This window comes from Cebus imitator, unplaced genomic scaffold, assembly GCF_001604975.1.
Source record: "Cebus imitator isolate Cc_AM_T3 unplaced genomic scaffold, Cebus_imitator-1.0 Scaffold87, whole genome shotgun sequence".
NCBI lineage: Eukaryota > Metazoa > Chordata > Mammalia > Primates > Cebidae > Cebus > Cebus imitator.
In genome coordinates, this window is record NW_016107402.1 from 7,038,410 (window position 1) to 7,053,625 (window position 15,216).

Genomic DNA, 15,216 nt, shown 5'->3' on the forward strand with positions numbered 1-15,216 from the left:
GTGCGGAGTTTGCGAGGCCGCCAAAGCGGCTCTCTCAACAGGAAGAGGCTGGGGCTGGTCCAAAGCTGTGTCTACAGCCTGCAGTTTGGTGTTTGATTGGGAGGAAATCATTTACTCTCCTGGCCTTAATTTACCCTTCACATAATTTATTGAGTGCTCACGGAGACAGGCTCTTTAAGGTATTATCTCACTTAATCTCCACTACCATGTAACGGCATAGGGAGGCAAAGCTTACTTCCCTACGCTGAGGAGAGCACACGAAAATTGCTATAGAGGCAGGAGTACGGGGCTTGGAGTTAGAAAACTTAGGTTCAAATCCTAGCCCTGCCACTTCCTAGCTTGGCTGCCTTGGGCAAGTGAAACTCTGAATTTGTTTTCTCATCGGTAAATGGGGATAATATGCCTCCTTCTAGATTGTTGTGAGGATTGATCAAATAATAGAGGAATGTTATTGTGGGCGGGAGAATGCATTGAAAAAAACACCATGTTCAGATATAAGGCAGGAATGACAAGAAGGTCCCCCCCACCAAATGCTCACAGTGTAGAAAGGGATTAAGTGAATCACTGGAAATGCTTGTAAAAAGGTGTAGCCCCATGAAGAATCTGGTCTTCTATTTGATGTAGGGAAGACGTGAATATTACTAAAACCCCAGATGAGCTCTGGCTCGTGTAGTCTGAAGAGAGGTGCTCTGGGATAGGGGTGGGAGCAGGGCTCTTGGAGGAGGTGCTGTTGGAGCCAGCCCTGTGATTCAAAGTCTCTGTGTGCATAAAAATAATCTGAGGTCCCATCTTAGACCTACTGAATTAGAATCTTGCCGATGGGGGTTCCAGGAATCTACATCCTTACGAGCTCCCAAGAATATTCTGATCCAGGTGTCCCAGGAAACAGGTTTTAAGATACTGAGCCAGGGCTTTGAAGGATAAGGAATAGTTCCTTTCTCTGGATTTTATTGACTTGAAGCTTGCCATCTCAGAGTCTTTCCCCTGGGGAAGAGAGCACAGCAAAGTGAGCTTTGACTTGGGCTAGACTCGAGCAAACCTGGCTTTGTGTCCTACCTCTGCCATTTTCCAGCTGTTTGATTTCGGACAAGTCACCAGGCCTCTCTGTGTCTTCATCTCCTTATTCTTAAAATGGAAGGAATGCCAGTTATGTGTTTCAAGATTGTCATGAGGGTCAAGTGAGATATTATTCACTTGAAGCATTTAGTACAGTGCTTGGCACAAGGAAGCATCTGATAAATATTATCAGGGGGTTATTGTGATTAAATGAGAAATATCACACGTAAAACCCTCAGACTGGCTCTGAGGTCTGGCTCATAGTATGTGCTCAATAAATGTTTGTACTTGTTTTTATTATTAGATAAAGTTGGTGTCCCATGGTGGGGGAAAGGCTTGGCCCCACATTTATGTGCGAGCACACACATGATGACCAGTCCTGCTTACACTTTTCCCCAGCGACACATAGGCCTACTTGAGTGGGAAGTACAACATAACCCTCTGTTGTAAGACTCCCTAGGTAACATTGAGATGTCGACATTCTCTTCTTCACCAAATTGGCCCCTCTGAATTTTTGGGAAGCCCATTCAGGAAGCCCAAAATGCTCTTCCCTGCCTTGGAAACTCCAGGTTCAGATGTCACTTCTTTGATGTTTCACAACTCCCTAGGTCATCTGCTGCTACCTTTGTATTTTCCCTGGACCTGTGTTATGGCCTTTAGTACATCGTCTCTTATTTATTCCCCCTCCAGGCAAGAGTGGAGCCATGTTTGATTTATCTCCATGACAGCAGCACCCAATATGGGCCTGGCACAGTGTAGGTGTCATAAATATTCCATGGGTTGCAGGTAATTGAATTTCCTCATGGCCTGGAACTGTCTGTGGTGCCATCTCCTTTTCCGTAGATTTGGGCAGGTCACTCCAGGCCAGGACTTTCCTTTTTCCTTCTTCTCTCAAGGATTATCGAAGTTTGTGGTCTTTTTAAAGTAAAGCAGAATGTCCTCTTCTCATCTGTCCACCTGTTGCTTGTGTTCTCTTTCTCCCTCCATTCTAGTCTCTGCCGTCTTCCCATGCATGAAGAGCAAAGGAATGTGGAATCAGTCAGATCTGGATGCAAGTCTGGGGTCCACCCTCCCTTTACTAGCTGTGTGACCTTGGGCAAGTGTCCTATGCTCTCTGAACCTCAGTTTCCACACCTGTAAGATGGGATCAATGGTAAAACTCCTGTTATGAGGCTCCTGCAAGAGCCCTCTGCAAACAGCACCCTTGGTTGCTTCTGTTCACTGGTTTTCTCTCCTTGAGTTTCCTTTTCTGGGTGGGCCTCGCTGACTCCTCTCTGCTCCAGCATCTACCTTAGTTTCTTCTCTAAGATTTCCCGTTGGTTTATTCTTGCTTCTGTCTCCCTCTCCCTGTTTAATTCTCTGTGTCTAATTCTTGCCTGCTCTGTGTCTTTTGGTCCCTTTCCCAACTCAGCGTGGAGCTCATCAGTCCTCACAAGAGAGGAGACTAAGAGCCCAGGAACTCTCAGCTCAGCTCTACCTCCTCCAGCCCCAGGGCAGCTTCAAGGTGTGCCAGTCTCAGCGTGAAGCCAGCTGGGAGTGGAGGCAGGGCACAGGGAGGGCCTACATACTCCTTAAACTCATATGCTCAACTGCCCAGTGGTCAGACCCATCTGCCCATGACTTTTTGTACTTCAGCAGTTTATTCTCTATGCAACTGGTTGGGGCTATAAAAAAAAAAAACCCCGGAGATCAGAACTTATTACTTTTTTTTTTGAGATGGAGTCTCACTCTGTTGCCCAGGCTAGAGCACACTGGCATGATCTTGGCTCACTGCAATCTCTGCCTCTCAGGTTCAAGAGATCTACAGACCCTGCCAACTTGTCCAGCTGTATCTGGTGTCCTTCTGCCCCCGGCTCACTCCATGCCAGCTGCCCTGGTGTCCTTGTAGCTGCTTGTACCCACCAGCCCCTCCTTTGCACAGGCTGTCCCTTCTGACTGCAGTGTTCCTCCCCACTGATTTGCATGAGGTTGGCTTCTTTTCATGCTTCTGGTCTCAGTTCAGATGTCACCATGTCACTTCTTCAGCTAAGCCCTCTTGGACCACCTTATCTAAAGGAGATGCCCCTTCCCCAGCTTATCATCATGCTCCCTCATTTCCTTTAGTGGGCATACCTTAGACGGTAATGATATATTTATGTACATGTTTGCTGTTGAGCTTTCCCGCTAGAATGTAAGCTTCATGAAGGCTAGGAACATTTCCCTTTCATTCATTCATCCATTCAATGTTTATTGAGCATGAATTACATGCTAGAGACTGGGTGCGGTGGCTCATGCCTGTAATCCCAGCACTTTGGGAGGCCGAGGCAGGTGGATCACCTGAGGTGAGGAGTTCGAGACTAGCCTGACCGACATGGTGAAACCCCATCTCTACTAAAAATACAAAGATTGGTCAGGCATGGTGGTGTATGCCTGTAGTCCCAGCTACTCGGGAGGCTGAGGCAGGAGAATTGCTGGAACCCAGGAGGTGGAGGCAGTTAACCAAGATCGTGCCACTACACTCTAACACTCTAGCCTGGAGAAAGAGCACTACTCAATCTCAAAAAAAAAAAAAAAAAAAAAAAAAAAAAAAAAAAAAAAAAAAAAAAAAAAAAAAAAAAAAAAAAAAAAAAAAAAAGAAAAGTAAGCTTCGTGAAGCCTAGGATCATTTCCCTTTCATTCATTTGTCCATTCAATATTTATTGAGCATCCATTACTTACCAGTGGCTGGATGAGGTGGCTCACACCTGTAATTCCAGGACTTTGGGAGGCTGAGGAGGGTGGATCACCTGAGGTCAGGAGTTTGAGACCAGTCTGGCCAACATGGTGAAAATACTAAAAATACAAAAATTAGCCAAGCATGGTGGAGGGTGCCTGTAATCCCAGCTACTTGGGAGGCTGAGGCAGGAGAATTGTTTGAATTTGGGAGGCAGAGTTTGCAGTCAGCCAACACCACGCCATGGCACTCCAGCCTGGGCAACAAGAGTGAGTTGTTGAATAAATGAATAGATCCCAATAAATATTTGTTGAAGGAATAGGTGTCCGGATGGGAGGCAGGTCTCAGGCCCTATTCAATTCAAACCAAACAACCTTGTTTCAGATCTTGGTGCTGTTAAATACTGTTGTATAACAGTATTTATGCAATATAATTGTTGCAGACCTAATATGTGATGATTAAATAAGTCCATGTGGGTAAAACACACAGAAGATACCTGGTCTTACATAGTAATGAGCAACGAGTTTGCAGATCATAGTGAAAGGCTTGTTCTGGGTAGAGACCCAAATATATTTAACCTGTGTAGCCAGAGGATAGAGTAGGACCAGGGAGGGTTAGTGAGGGAGGTAGACTTGCACGTCCTGAAAACAAAAAACTTTCTAAAAACAAGCGTTTCCAAAGCCCCAACAACCGCTCTTGACGGGTGATGACCACCGTGTTATTGGAGATATGTAGAACACGCATTTGAAGGCGCCAAGGTAGAAGGGATTCAGGCATCGGATGGGACAGAGCCCGGGTGTCCCTGGGTCACCGTCCCTGAGAGCGCTGTAAGGGAGCTAGGCCTGGGCCATGAGCGTGCTCGCCTGGCAGTGTTGGTGCCTGGTCCGTGGAGAGGTACGTGGGCGTCCAGGCCCAGCCGCTGGGCCTCCTGGCGGGGAGGATGCGGTGAGCGGGGGAGGGGCGCGCCGGGGCCAGCGGGCGGCCGGACCCGCTGCAGCACCCGCCGCGGCCAGCAGGGAGCGCCGCGAGACCGCCGAACCCGCGACCGGGCCTGACGTCAGCGCCCCGCTTGCTCCGGCTCCCGCTCTGGACTCGGCGCCAGTCCCGCTCCGCGCCGCTCCGCTCCGGCTCCGGCTCCGGCTCGCCTCGGGCTCGGCTCGGGCTCCGGCGGCGGCGCCCAGCGCCGGGCCCCGGGACAGGCGGCGGCGCTCCAACCATGGCCCGTGCCCAGGCGCTGGTGCTGGCGCTCACCTTCCAGCTCTGCGCGCCAGAGACCGAGACTCCGGCAGGTAAGCGCGCGGCGGCCGGACCGAGCCTGCCCCGCCGAGCCTCGGGGCCCGTGGCGTAGCTCGGAAGAAAGTGTGAATGTTGGGTGACCGGGCGTTAGGAGCGTGCTCCCTGTGTGCGTCCGAGCGTAGGATGGGCGGTTGTGTGCCCGGGGTGTTGGGTGACTGCGAATGTGTGTGTCGGTGAGTTCTGTGCGCAAGAAAAGGTGCGGTGTGTCTGCGAGTATGTTGGGGTGAATGTTGTGTGCATCGAGGCATTGGTGTGCGCTGAGTGTCTTGTGGGTCTGCCAGTGTGTAGTGTTTATGCGGCCAAGTGGGTTGAGTGTGCATCTGAGTTTGGTTGTGTTGCGGGAGTTGTATCTGCTAATGTGTTGCATTTTGCGTGCCGTGGCTGGAGCGCTGTATGTGTCTGAGAATGCGTTGTGTGTTTGTGTTATGCATGTGGCCGGGGGAGCTCTCTGGATCCCGCCCGAGTGTGGATGCGGGAACGCGTGTGTGGCGTGTGTGCTTGTGAGATCCGTGGACATGTGTGAAGGCGTGGGAACGGGTCCGGAACGTGTGTGTCCGTGCGCAGTGTACGTGTGGAGAGTGTCTGGGGTTTGGGCGTGTGCCGCCGGGGGCCGCGTGGGTCCGAGTGAATGCCAAGTGTGCCAGGAATGCGTGTGTGGGAGCGAGTCTGGAGCGGATGTGAGTGTGAGCCAATGTGTCCGTGTGTGCTGGCTGCGCGTCCAGGAATGTTGCGAGTGTGGAGCGCGCCTGGGCCGCGGCTGCGAGTGTGCCCGGGGCCCGGGGCCCGGGGCCCGGGGCCGCCCGAGGGGGCGGTGGCAGGACGTGTGTGCGCGCGTGTGCGTGTGCGCGTGTGTGGCGCGCTGGGCCGGAACAAGTTGTCGCGGCGGCGCCCCCTGGGCTGCCCGGGTCCGGCCGCGCCCGAGGCTCGGGGGAGGACGGGGCCCCGCGGCCGCCGCCTCGGGCATGTCGGACTGTTTGTTGTTTCGCAAGTTCCGCGCGGCGCTGGCGGGCGGCTGATCCGAGGCGGCGCCGTGACTGCGGGGCGCCGGGGCTGGCGGGGGCCCCGCGAGGGGCCGGCGGGCGGGGAGGGCCGGGCCGCCGGGCGCTCCTGCGGTGGTCGGGCCGCTGCTGCGCCCCGGGCGGCCGGGCGGGGGCTCTCCGCGGGCGGGGCTGCGACGTCGGGGCGCGGGCAGGGCCTGGCTCGCCGCGGAGGGACAGCGCCCCCTCCCGTGGCGTGCAGGACGCGCGGGAGACGCCGGGGCCTCCCGGGACACTCCCTCGGTGGAGCCCGCAACTTTGTGCGGCCACCCGGCCGGCCTGGACCGCCAGGTGTGTGCGTGAGTGTGAGTGTGGGTGTGAGCGTGTGGCTCCGCGCTTGCCTGCTGTGTGGTCCCGTTCTCCGGGTGTGTTTTGGGGTCTGGTGTCTTTTGGTGTGCGTGCGCGTGTGTGTTCGCGCAGCTGCATGTGTGTATGCAGAGCTTGTGTTTGTGTGTCCTTGCGTGTGTCGGAGTGTGGACGGTGTGTCGGGTGTGTGTGCTCGTGTCCCACATCCCACCCTGAGGCCTGGGATCCCAGACCGCGGCCCCTTCCCGCGGAGTTTCAGGGCCCTGCTCCCGGTGACCTCCCCCGCCCCGGGCCACCGGCGGGGCTGCTCCGCGGGCTCCGGGTATCCAGGAGACGCCCGGGGCGGGGTCTGAGCTGAGACGCATGCCAGAGCGGAGCCGCCGTCTCTCTTGGTCGCCAGGACCAGACAACTGACCTCTCCGGGATCGCGTTCGTGGCCCTGCTGCTGGCTCTGAAGTCTCAGGCCAGAACTCCCCTGGCTCCCGCGTTCGCGCCGGCTGCTGGCCAGCTCTTGAACCTCGCCCTGCAGCTCCGGGGCCAGGGGACACAGCTTCACCTTTGACCTTCCGGTGCCCGAAAGGATGCCTAAGGCGACCTCCCTCACCATCCTCCCCGACTTCTTCCCCAGGTCCTGCAGCAACTTTGCCTCCCCCTGAGATCAAACTCACCCGGTACTCCCCACTCCCACACCTACCACCATCACTTTGATTTCGAGAACACTCACATGCCCCAAGTCCTGCCAGCAGGAGGACTGTCAGGAACTGAAGTTTGGGAGTGAGGCCTAGGGCAGGTTACTCCTATTCTTGATGCCTCAGTTTCCTCTTCTGCCTCCTAGCCATCATAATAATGGTGTATGGCACTTTTGGTGGATACCAAGTACCTTGTAAAGTAAGGCTCTGTCTGTGAGTGCCAGGAAACAAAAAATGGATTTGAGAGTTGTTACAAAGCCCAGAGGCTGTGATTTAAAGCTGGGGGCCGGGCTCAACACCTGTAATCCCAGCACTTTGGGACACCAAGGCGGGCGGATCATGAGGTCAGGAGTTCCAGACTAGCCTGGCCAACGTGGGGAAACCCCTTTTCTACTAAAAATACAAAAACTACCTGGGCGTGGCCCTTTTCTACTAAAAATACAAAAACTATCTGGGCGTGGTGGCGCGTGCCTGTAATCCCAGCTACTCAGGAGGCTGAGGCAGGAGAATTGCTTGAACCCGGGAGACAGAGGTTGCAGTGAGCCGAGATTGTGCCATTGTACTCCAGCCTGGGTGACAGGGAGAGACTCCATCTCAATAAATAAATAAATAAAGCTGGGGGAGCCAGGTTCAAGTTCCGCCTCTGCCACTTGCTGTCCATGTGACCTTGGGCAAATCACTTCTAAAGTTCCTGGCCCCCTTTGTTACTCTTAGAGAGGAACTCAGAAGCCGGAGTAGAATAGTTGTGTTAGCCCATTGTCCCCAGTCTGGATAGAGTCAGCCCAACTCCCTGAATGCCTCCTGAGCTTCTGGGTGGTATGGTGTGTGACGTCTTCTCAGCCTTGCAAACCTGGTAGTTATTTATTCTGCTGTGTTCTTGCTCATTTTGTCCTTTTGGTCACTGGAGTTGTGGATGGCAGGAATGAGGGAGCGGCTGCCCAGTGGTTTCAGGTTGGGCAATAAAGGCTTGTCTGGGCATCGCTCCCTTTTCCCTGGGGCTGGGGGAGGGGAGTCAGCAGGAAGTAGTGACAGTGGCCCGGGTGGGGATGCTGAGCTCCTAGACAGCCTGCTGCCCAGCTCTGGTGTCAGAAAAAACCCAGGGCATTGGCCAGGTGCAGTGGCTCATGCCTGTAATCCCAGCACTTTGGGAGGCTGAAGCAGGTGGATTACGAGGTCAGGAGTTAGAGACCAGCCTGGCCAATATGGTGAAACCCTGTCTCTACTAAAAATACAAAAATTAGGCAGGTATGGTGGTGGGCGTGTGTAATCCCAGCTACTCGGGAGGCTGAGGCAGGAGAATCGCTTGAAGCCTGGAGGCAGAGGTTGCAGTGAGCCATGATTGTGCCACTGCACTCTAGCCTGAGCAACAGAGTGAGATTCTGTCTCTAAAAAACAAAACAAAACAAAAAACCCCAAAAAACCCAGGGCAAGCATTGTGCTTGATGGAGACAGGCCACCATCCTTCCATGATTTTCATCAGCTAAGCTGGGCATGTGGGGTGGCCTTTCCATGCAGGCCTGGGCTGGCCCTTCCCCATCCCTGGTAGCTGACAGGGCCCACCCAGTCCCTAGTCTCAGCCTTTTGTGATGGCCCCTGTCCAGAGTTGCAGGGGGTGCATTGTGTCCCCTTCCTCCCTCTCCCCCCTTTTGTCTTCCTAGTCACCCTCCTGCATCCTGAAACATCCTGCCTGCTCTCTCAGAGGCTCTTGCCTCTGTCTCCTTCTGTCCATTCTCAGCTATCTTTCACCTGCAGGCAGGTCTTCCCTCCTTCCCTCAAGGTGCCAGGGATCTTCCTAAAGCACATGTTTTAACTCAAAGTGTTTAAAAGCCTTTGAAGGCTCCTTATTGCCTTCAGGGTAAGTCTTTATCCCGTGGCCCTGTTGCTTGCTCTTGCTCCTGCCTGCCTGTCCAGCCGCATCTTGTTTTGTGTCACTTTCTCTTGCAGCCTATGATCTGGCCAGCCTGACCTTCTTACCAAAGCCCTAAATGCCCATGGCCTGCCATCTCCTGTTTGGGCCTTTGGGCAAGCTATGCTTTCTCTGCAGAACTTTCTAACTCCAGCTCTTTGCTGGTGAGCTCCTGCAACCTGATTGGCTCGCAGCTCTAAGCATCACCCACTCCCTAAAGCCTTCCTTGGTAATTCCCTGTCCTAGCCTAGGAAGTAGGGAGTGGGGGCCGATTGGATTTTTACACAGCATTATAATTATTGTAATTACAGTTTATTAGTGCTGTCTCCCTTACCAGACTGAAAGCCGAGGACAGAGACTGAGTTTTTAGTTCACCTCTGAATCCTTAGTGCCAGATACAAGGCCTGGCCCACAGGGTCTGAATAAATATATGTGGCATGAAAGAATGAAGTTTAGGGGATCAAGTTCAGAGGTGGAGATGCCAGATGGGGGCGCACTGATTCCACTGAAGGTAGAGATTGAAGAACTAGGCTTTCCCTCCAGGAATCTGGAAAATTCTGCTGGGGGATGGTGTTATGTTGTGAAAAGCCCATGTTGAGGGTGTCATCTGGGAGCTTTGAGCTGGGGAGGTTAAGCCCCTGGCAAGGGAAGAAGGGAGCGGGCCTCCTGCCAGCCCCTCCTCCAGCCTCTGGCCCCACCCCCGGCAGCTGGCAGGGCCTATCCAGCCCCCAGTTTCAGCCTTTTGTGATGGGGCCTGGCAGTTGGTGAGGCATTGAGTCTCAACGATCTGTGTGAGTGGCTGGGGGGGGAGGGGGGAGGGAACCAGGAGGGCCCTGTATTAGGAAGGGGAGGGAAGCTTCTTGGCAGACCCTCCCTCAGTCCTCAGTCCTAGATCTTGGGGTGGGCAAGTGGGGTCACAGCCTCTGTTCTGACTGCTTATGCGCTGGAGGGAAAGGAGGAGAACTGTGGCCTGTGATGGCCTTTGCAGATGGCGTTGGGGGAGGCTGGCTGAGGTATGTGCAGATGTGACCCCAGCATCTGGGCAGAGTGGGGGGTGTATAGGGATTAGGGGCATGGACACATGTGTGACCTGTTAGGGTGTCTAGCCGTCTGGGTATTGTGGTGGAGCAGGATCTGAGTTTGGAGTGGGGAGATGACCAGCTGGTTTGACCACTGGGGAGCCTGGTGCTGAGGGTGTCTGGCTGTCCAAGTATCACATTCCTGGGGTTGGGTGCAGAGCTATTTGGATGGGTGGTGTCTTGGTATCTAGGTGTGGATGTCCCAGTACCAGCATGTGGGAGGATCAGAGTGTGCAGACAGAGGCTATCCCAGCATCCCTGGGTCTGGAGGTGGGCATATCCACGTGGCTGGGAGTCCTCAGGTTAGTGGGTGTTCAAGTGGGGAGTGTCTCCATGTTGTGTCCAGGTATGGGGCTGGCCAGGTGCCTGGGTGTCTGGTTATAGGGGCCCCCAAATGTCTGGGTAACTGAGGGTGGGGTATCTGTGTGTGCAGCAACAGGGACCCAGTCATTGAATACACGTGTTACTGAGTCTGGGTATGAGGTGCCATCTTTTTTTTTCTTTCTTTCTTTTTGAGATGGAGTCTCCCTCTGTCACCCAGGCTGGAATGCAATGGCATGGTCTCAGCTCACTGCAACCTCTGCATCCTGGGTGCAAGCAATTCTCCTGCCTCATTCTCCCGAGTAGCTGGGATTATAGGCATGCGCCACCATGCCTAGCTAACTTTCATAGCTTTAGTGGAGATGAGGTTTCACCATATTGTCCAGGCTGGTCTTGAACTCCTGGCCTCAGGTAATCCACCTGCCTCCGCCCCCCAAAGTGCTGAGATTACAGCCTGAGCCACTGCGCCCGGTCTCATGTGTCTATTTGTATGTTTAGGTGGAGGTGTCCTTGTGTCCTATGGGGGTGTCCGTGTATCCAGGATGTGTCCACCAGGGGTGTGGATGTGTTGGGTGGGAATGTACCCAACTCAACCTCTGTCAGCCCCTTCCCTGGGACATGCCTCCTGATCGCTCTTCCAACTCCAAAGCCAGAAGCCTTGGAAGGCTGAAGCCCTGATAGCTCTGTTTTTCTGTGGTCAGCCTAGAGCTGCATTATCTAATAGAAGTTTCTGTGGTGATGGAAATTGTTCTCTACCTGCATTCTCCAATACAGTGGCTACTGAGTCACGTATTGCTATTACATTTATTTTTTTATTTTTGAGAGACGGAGTCTCCCTCTGTTGCTAGGCTGGAGTGCAGTGGTGTGATCTGGGCTCACTGCAACCTCCATCTGCTGGGTTCAAGTGATTCTCGTGCCTCAGCCTCCGGTGTAGCTGGGATTACAGGCATACTCCACCACACCCAGCTAATTTTTGTATTTTTATTAGAGATGGGGTTTCACCATGTTGGCCAGGATGGTCTCAATCTCCTGACCTTGTGATCTGCCCGCCTCGGCCTCCCAAAGTGCTGGGATTACAGGAGTGAGCCACCGTGTCTGGCCAGCTGTTACATTTAAATTAATTAAAATAAAAATTCCATCCCTCAGTTGAGCTAGTCAGATTTCAAGTCCTCAAGAGTCACGTGTTGCTAGTGGCTACCATTGTACTGGTCATTGCAGGCCGAGAACATTTCCATCCTCTCAGAAAGTTCTATGGACAGCGCTGGTCTGGAGGCATGAGGCGGCTGGCAGCACCTTCCCTGAGGCCTGGGCATCTCTGGGAGGGGAACTGGTCTGGATGAACCGTGACTCAGTGGCTGTGGAAAAAGGCTTTGTTCAATCCATGCCCCTTCTCTGCAGCCTCATTAGTTCTTGCCTGGACTCTTGCGTTAGCCTTCTTGGCTTCTACTCTTCCTGCCTTCAGGCTTTTGGTTTCTCATGCTGTGACTGCACCCCTGGCTGGAATAAGCTTCTAAGGCAGACATAGGATGCTGCCACACCTTTGTCCCAAGCAGAAGGCTCCCCAGAACTTAGGGTACAAAACCCAAACCCTAACATAGCAGATGAGGCCCTGCACGACCAGCCCTTTCTTTCTGCAGCAGTTTTACACAATGCCTTTCTTCACTGACCCACTCCTGCCTATCCACCGTCTGCTCCAAATCACCAGGCAAATGGCTGATCCTGGAGCCTGCCCTGCCAGTTCACACCTCTCTACCTTTGCACATGCTGTGGGGCTGGGGGATCTACCTTCTTGTTCAGCCTTCACAGTTCAGTTCCTTTGTCACTGATGCAGCGAAGCCTTCCCAGCCCTCTCCTGATGCAGTTGGTCAGATTTCTCCCATAGTGCACATCTCACAATGCACTGCTGTTTTCTGTCTCCTTTTCCCACTAGGCTGGGAGCCCCTGGGGGCTGAGCTGTGTCTTTGTCGTCTGTGGTCCCCAGGGCCTGTACATGGCAGATGCCCACTAAGTGGCTGAATCTTGATGCTTCTGGGTGCACAGGGAAGGCTTGGAGGGGTGAAAGCAGGAGCTGGGGCTCTGCAGCACAGTCATGGTGGGCTGGTTATGCCTCCTTATCTGGCTGTGGGTGGGGGCTGCCATTGCCTGCAGAATGACTGTGAGAGGACCCCTGACGGGGACAGCTCAGAAGATGCTGCTTCCAGATGACGCAGAAGGTCTTGCAGATTCCCAGGGTACAAACCACAGGATCTTGTGACGACTCAGAAGGGACCGGGGGAAAGGGGGCTTGGAGGGCTGCTGAGGTTTGGAAGTCTGAGGGCAGAAGCTGGGTGCTGGGCAGTTGTGGTGATGAGGATATTTGGCAGGGCAAGACTAAAGCTGGGGCTGGGGGACATCTGGGGGATAGAAGATCGCTGGTGGGAAAGATATATCTGGGGGATGGGACAGCTAAGAGTGCAGGGACAGGTGGTATTGGGGCAACAGCTGAGGGTTGGGGGGCAGGTGGGTGGTGGACAGAACAAGGAGACATGGGACAGCTGGAGATAAGAGGCGACAAGTGGGAGGAATCAGAAACCTATCTGGATAGGTCAGGCGAGCCTCAGCTGAGAGAGTGTGGAGTGCATTGCTCAGAATCTGTATGTATGTGTGTTTACAGGAGTGTACATGTGGACTTGGGGGTGTGCATTGTGTCAGTATATGTTTGTCTAGCGCGTGGTGGTTAAGAGCATGGGTTCAGGGCCCAGACCATCTGGGTTCTGATCCTGGGCCCACCACTTCTAGCTGTGTGATACTTTGGCAAGTTACTGACCTCTCTGGGCCCTTAGTATTCTCATTTGTGAAATGCGGATAATAATAGAACACATTGCATGGGTTGGTCATGAGGATGTGTTTTATGGTTATGATTCTGTAGGTTAGAACAGGTCCTGCACATAGTAAGCGCTGTCTAAGTGCTCACTCGCTGTTATGATGTGTGTATATGCATGTGTGCGGGCGTCCTGTGTGCTCGGAAAAGTTTGTTCTTGGCTTCCGATGAAGTCCAGGCCTGAGAGGGAGTAATAGTGGTGGGGATGGGGGAGGTGGGTAGGGAGTCACTAGCTAGGTTGACTGAGTCTGGCTCTTCTCGGACTCCTAACCACTTGTTCATTCTGCTTCCTGTCCCCGCTGTCCCAGGGCCTAATCCAATAGGTCTTTCTCTCTCTCTCTTCTCTGTCCTGCCCTGGGCTAGGGGCCAGGGGCTGTACTTTAATTGTCTGAAAGCTTTACCAGCAGAATTTGAATTCATTGTTTGCCTGCCAGCATGCTGGGGCCCTGCTCAGTTATAAATACCTGGACAATGTGCTCAATTCTAGATGGCCTGTCCTATCGGTGGCAGTGGCTTCATCCTGTGCCCTTGGAGAGTCACTGGGGTGGAAGATGTTGGAGGGAGGGGGACAAGCCAGATGGGGTGAGCCAGGCAGAGCTGTAGGCAGAGGGCTTTCCAGGGGCCTGAGCTCCCCTCTCCTCCAGTGCATCACAGGGAGGCATCGTGACCCTCCCAGCAACACTGTTGCAGCGTGCCAGGCCCTGGACTGTTCTGGATGTGTGCTCTCTGGGGTTCCTGGGTCCAGCCTCCTGGCGCTGCACTGTGTCTCAGCCTTCTACCTCACTGGGATTGCTGCATTGCATTGAGGGTGTGGGTTCTCCTGAGTTTCTGCATGCTCTGCCTCTGCATTGTCCCACGGACCATGTCTCCATTCTGAAGTGGTCCTGCCGCATGTGTGTCTTTGCTGCTCTCTTGTATACTGTGTCACTCTGCTGGATGTCAGTGTTGCCTTGAGAAGGTGGATTCTTCTGGGTTTCTGGGTGGAGCCCCTCACACGGCAGCACTATCTGAGATCAACACATAGTTTTCTGTGGCCACATTGCATGTTTGTATCATAGAGCATTTATATTCTACACCTCTGCACCTCACTGGGCAGTCTACATTGTGTTGGGCATGTGGACTTTCGTGGGGTTTGGGCATAGCTCCTCGCATTGTAGCACTGCACTGTGCCAACAGATGGCATGCTACCACAACATTGCATCTTGGCATCACGTGGCATCTCTGTACTGCACTGCACTATTGCATGGGCGTCAGTATTGCATCCGGACTGTAAAATTCCCTGAGGTTCTGGGCACGACCCCGTGCATTCCACGGTTGCATTGTACTAACACAGTGCCCTTCGCCCCACATAGCACTTCTGTCCCACCGCTTCACTGCACTGGATCTACGCCTCGTGGCCCAGCCCCTGCACTGCCCGACTGCTGCTGAAACGCCGCCCCTGTGGTGTACTGGCCTTTCACAGACCTACCACCATGGTATCTGGAGCCTGGTGTCCTTTGCCAGATTTTTGCTGGCAACCCTAGGTGGACAACATCTTTGCATTGAGGTGTCCTCACTGCCCCACATTGCATCCGACTCAGGGAGTCTGTACCTACAGTCCAGCTTTCTCGGGCTTCAGGACTGGCTTGGGTATGCAAAGGCAGCACCACTGCACAGTATCTGACATTGCATTCGTGCACTGCACAGGATTACTGCCCAGGGCCTCTACCCTGCATGAACCTGTTCACTGGTGGGTTGTGTGCACTCTACTGGATTGCAGGACCCAGAGCCCTTACACAGCATCTTTTATTTTATTTATTTGTTTTTTTGAGATGGAGTCTCACTCTGTTGCCCAGGCTGGAGTGGAATGGTGCCATCTCAGCTCACTGCAACCCCCACCTCCCAGGTTCAAGCAATTCTCCTGCCTCAGCCTCCCGAGTAGCTGGGATTACAGGCATGCGCCACCACACCCAGCTAATTTTTGTATTTTTTTTT

General features: G+C 53.7%; 1 protein-coding gene across 1 annotated transcript in view; it reads left to right on the top strand.

The window, feature by feature from the left end:
- Positions 1 to 4,848: 4,848 nt before the first annotated feature.
- The window catches only part of PTPRU (protein tyrosine phosphatase receptor type U), a 54,706-nt gene continuing 44,338 nt past the window's right edge, over positions 4,849 to 15,216 (top strand). Inside the window, exon 1 of the mRNA XM_017534797.2 lies at positions 4,849 to 5,037. Coding sequence (XP_017390286.1) covers positions 4,965 to 5,037 — 73 coding nt within the window. The 5' untranslated portion in view covers positions 4,849 to 4,964. The remainder of the gene's footprint in view (positions 5,038 to 15,216) is intronic.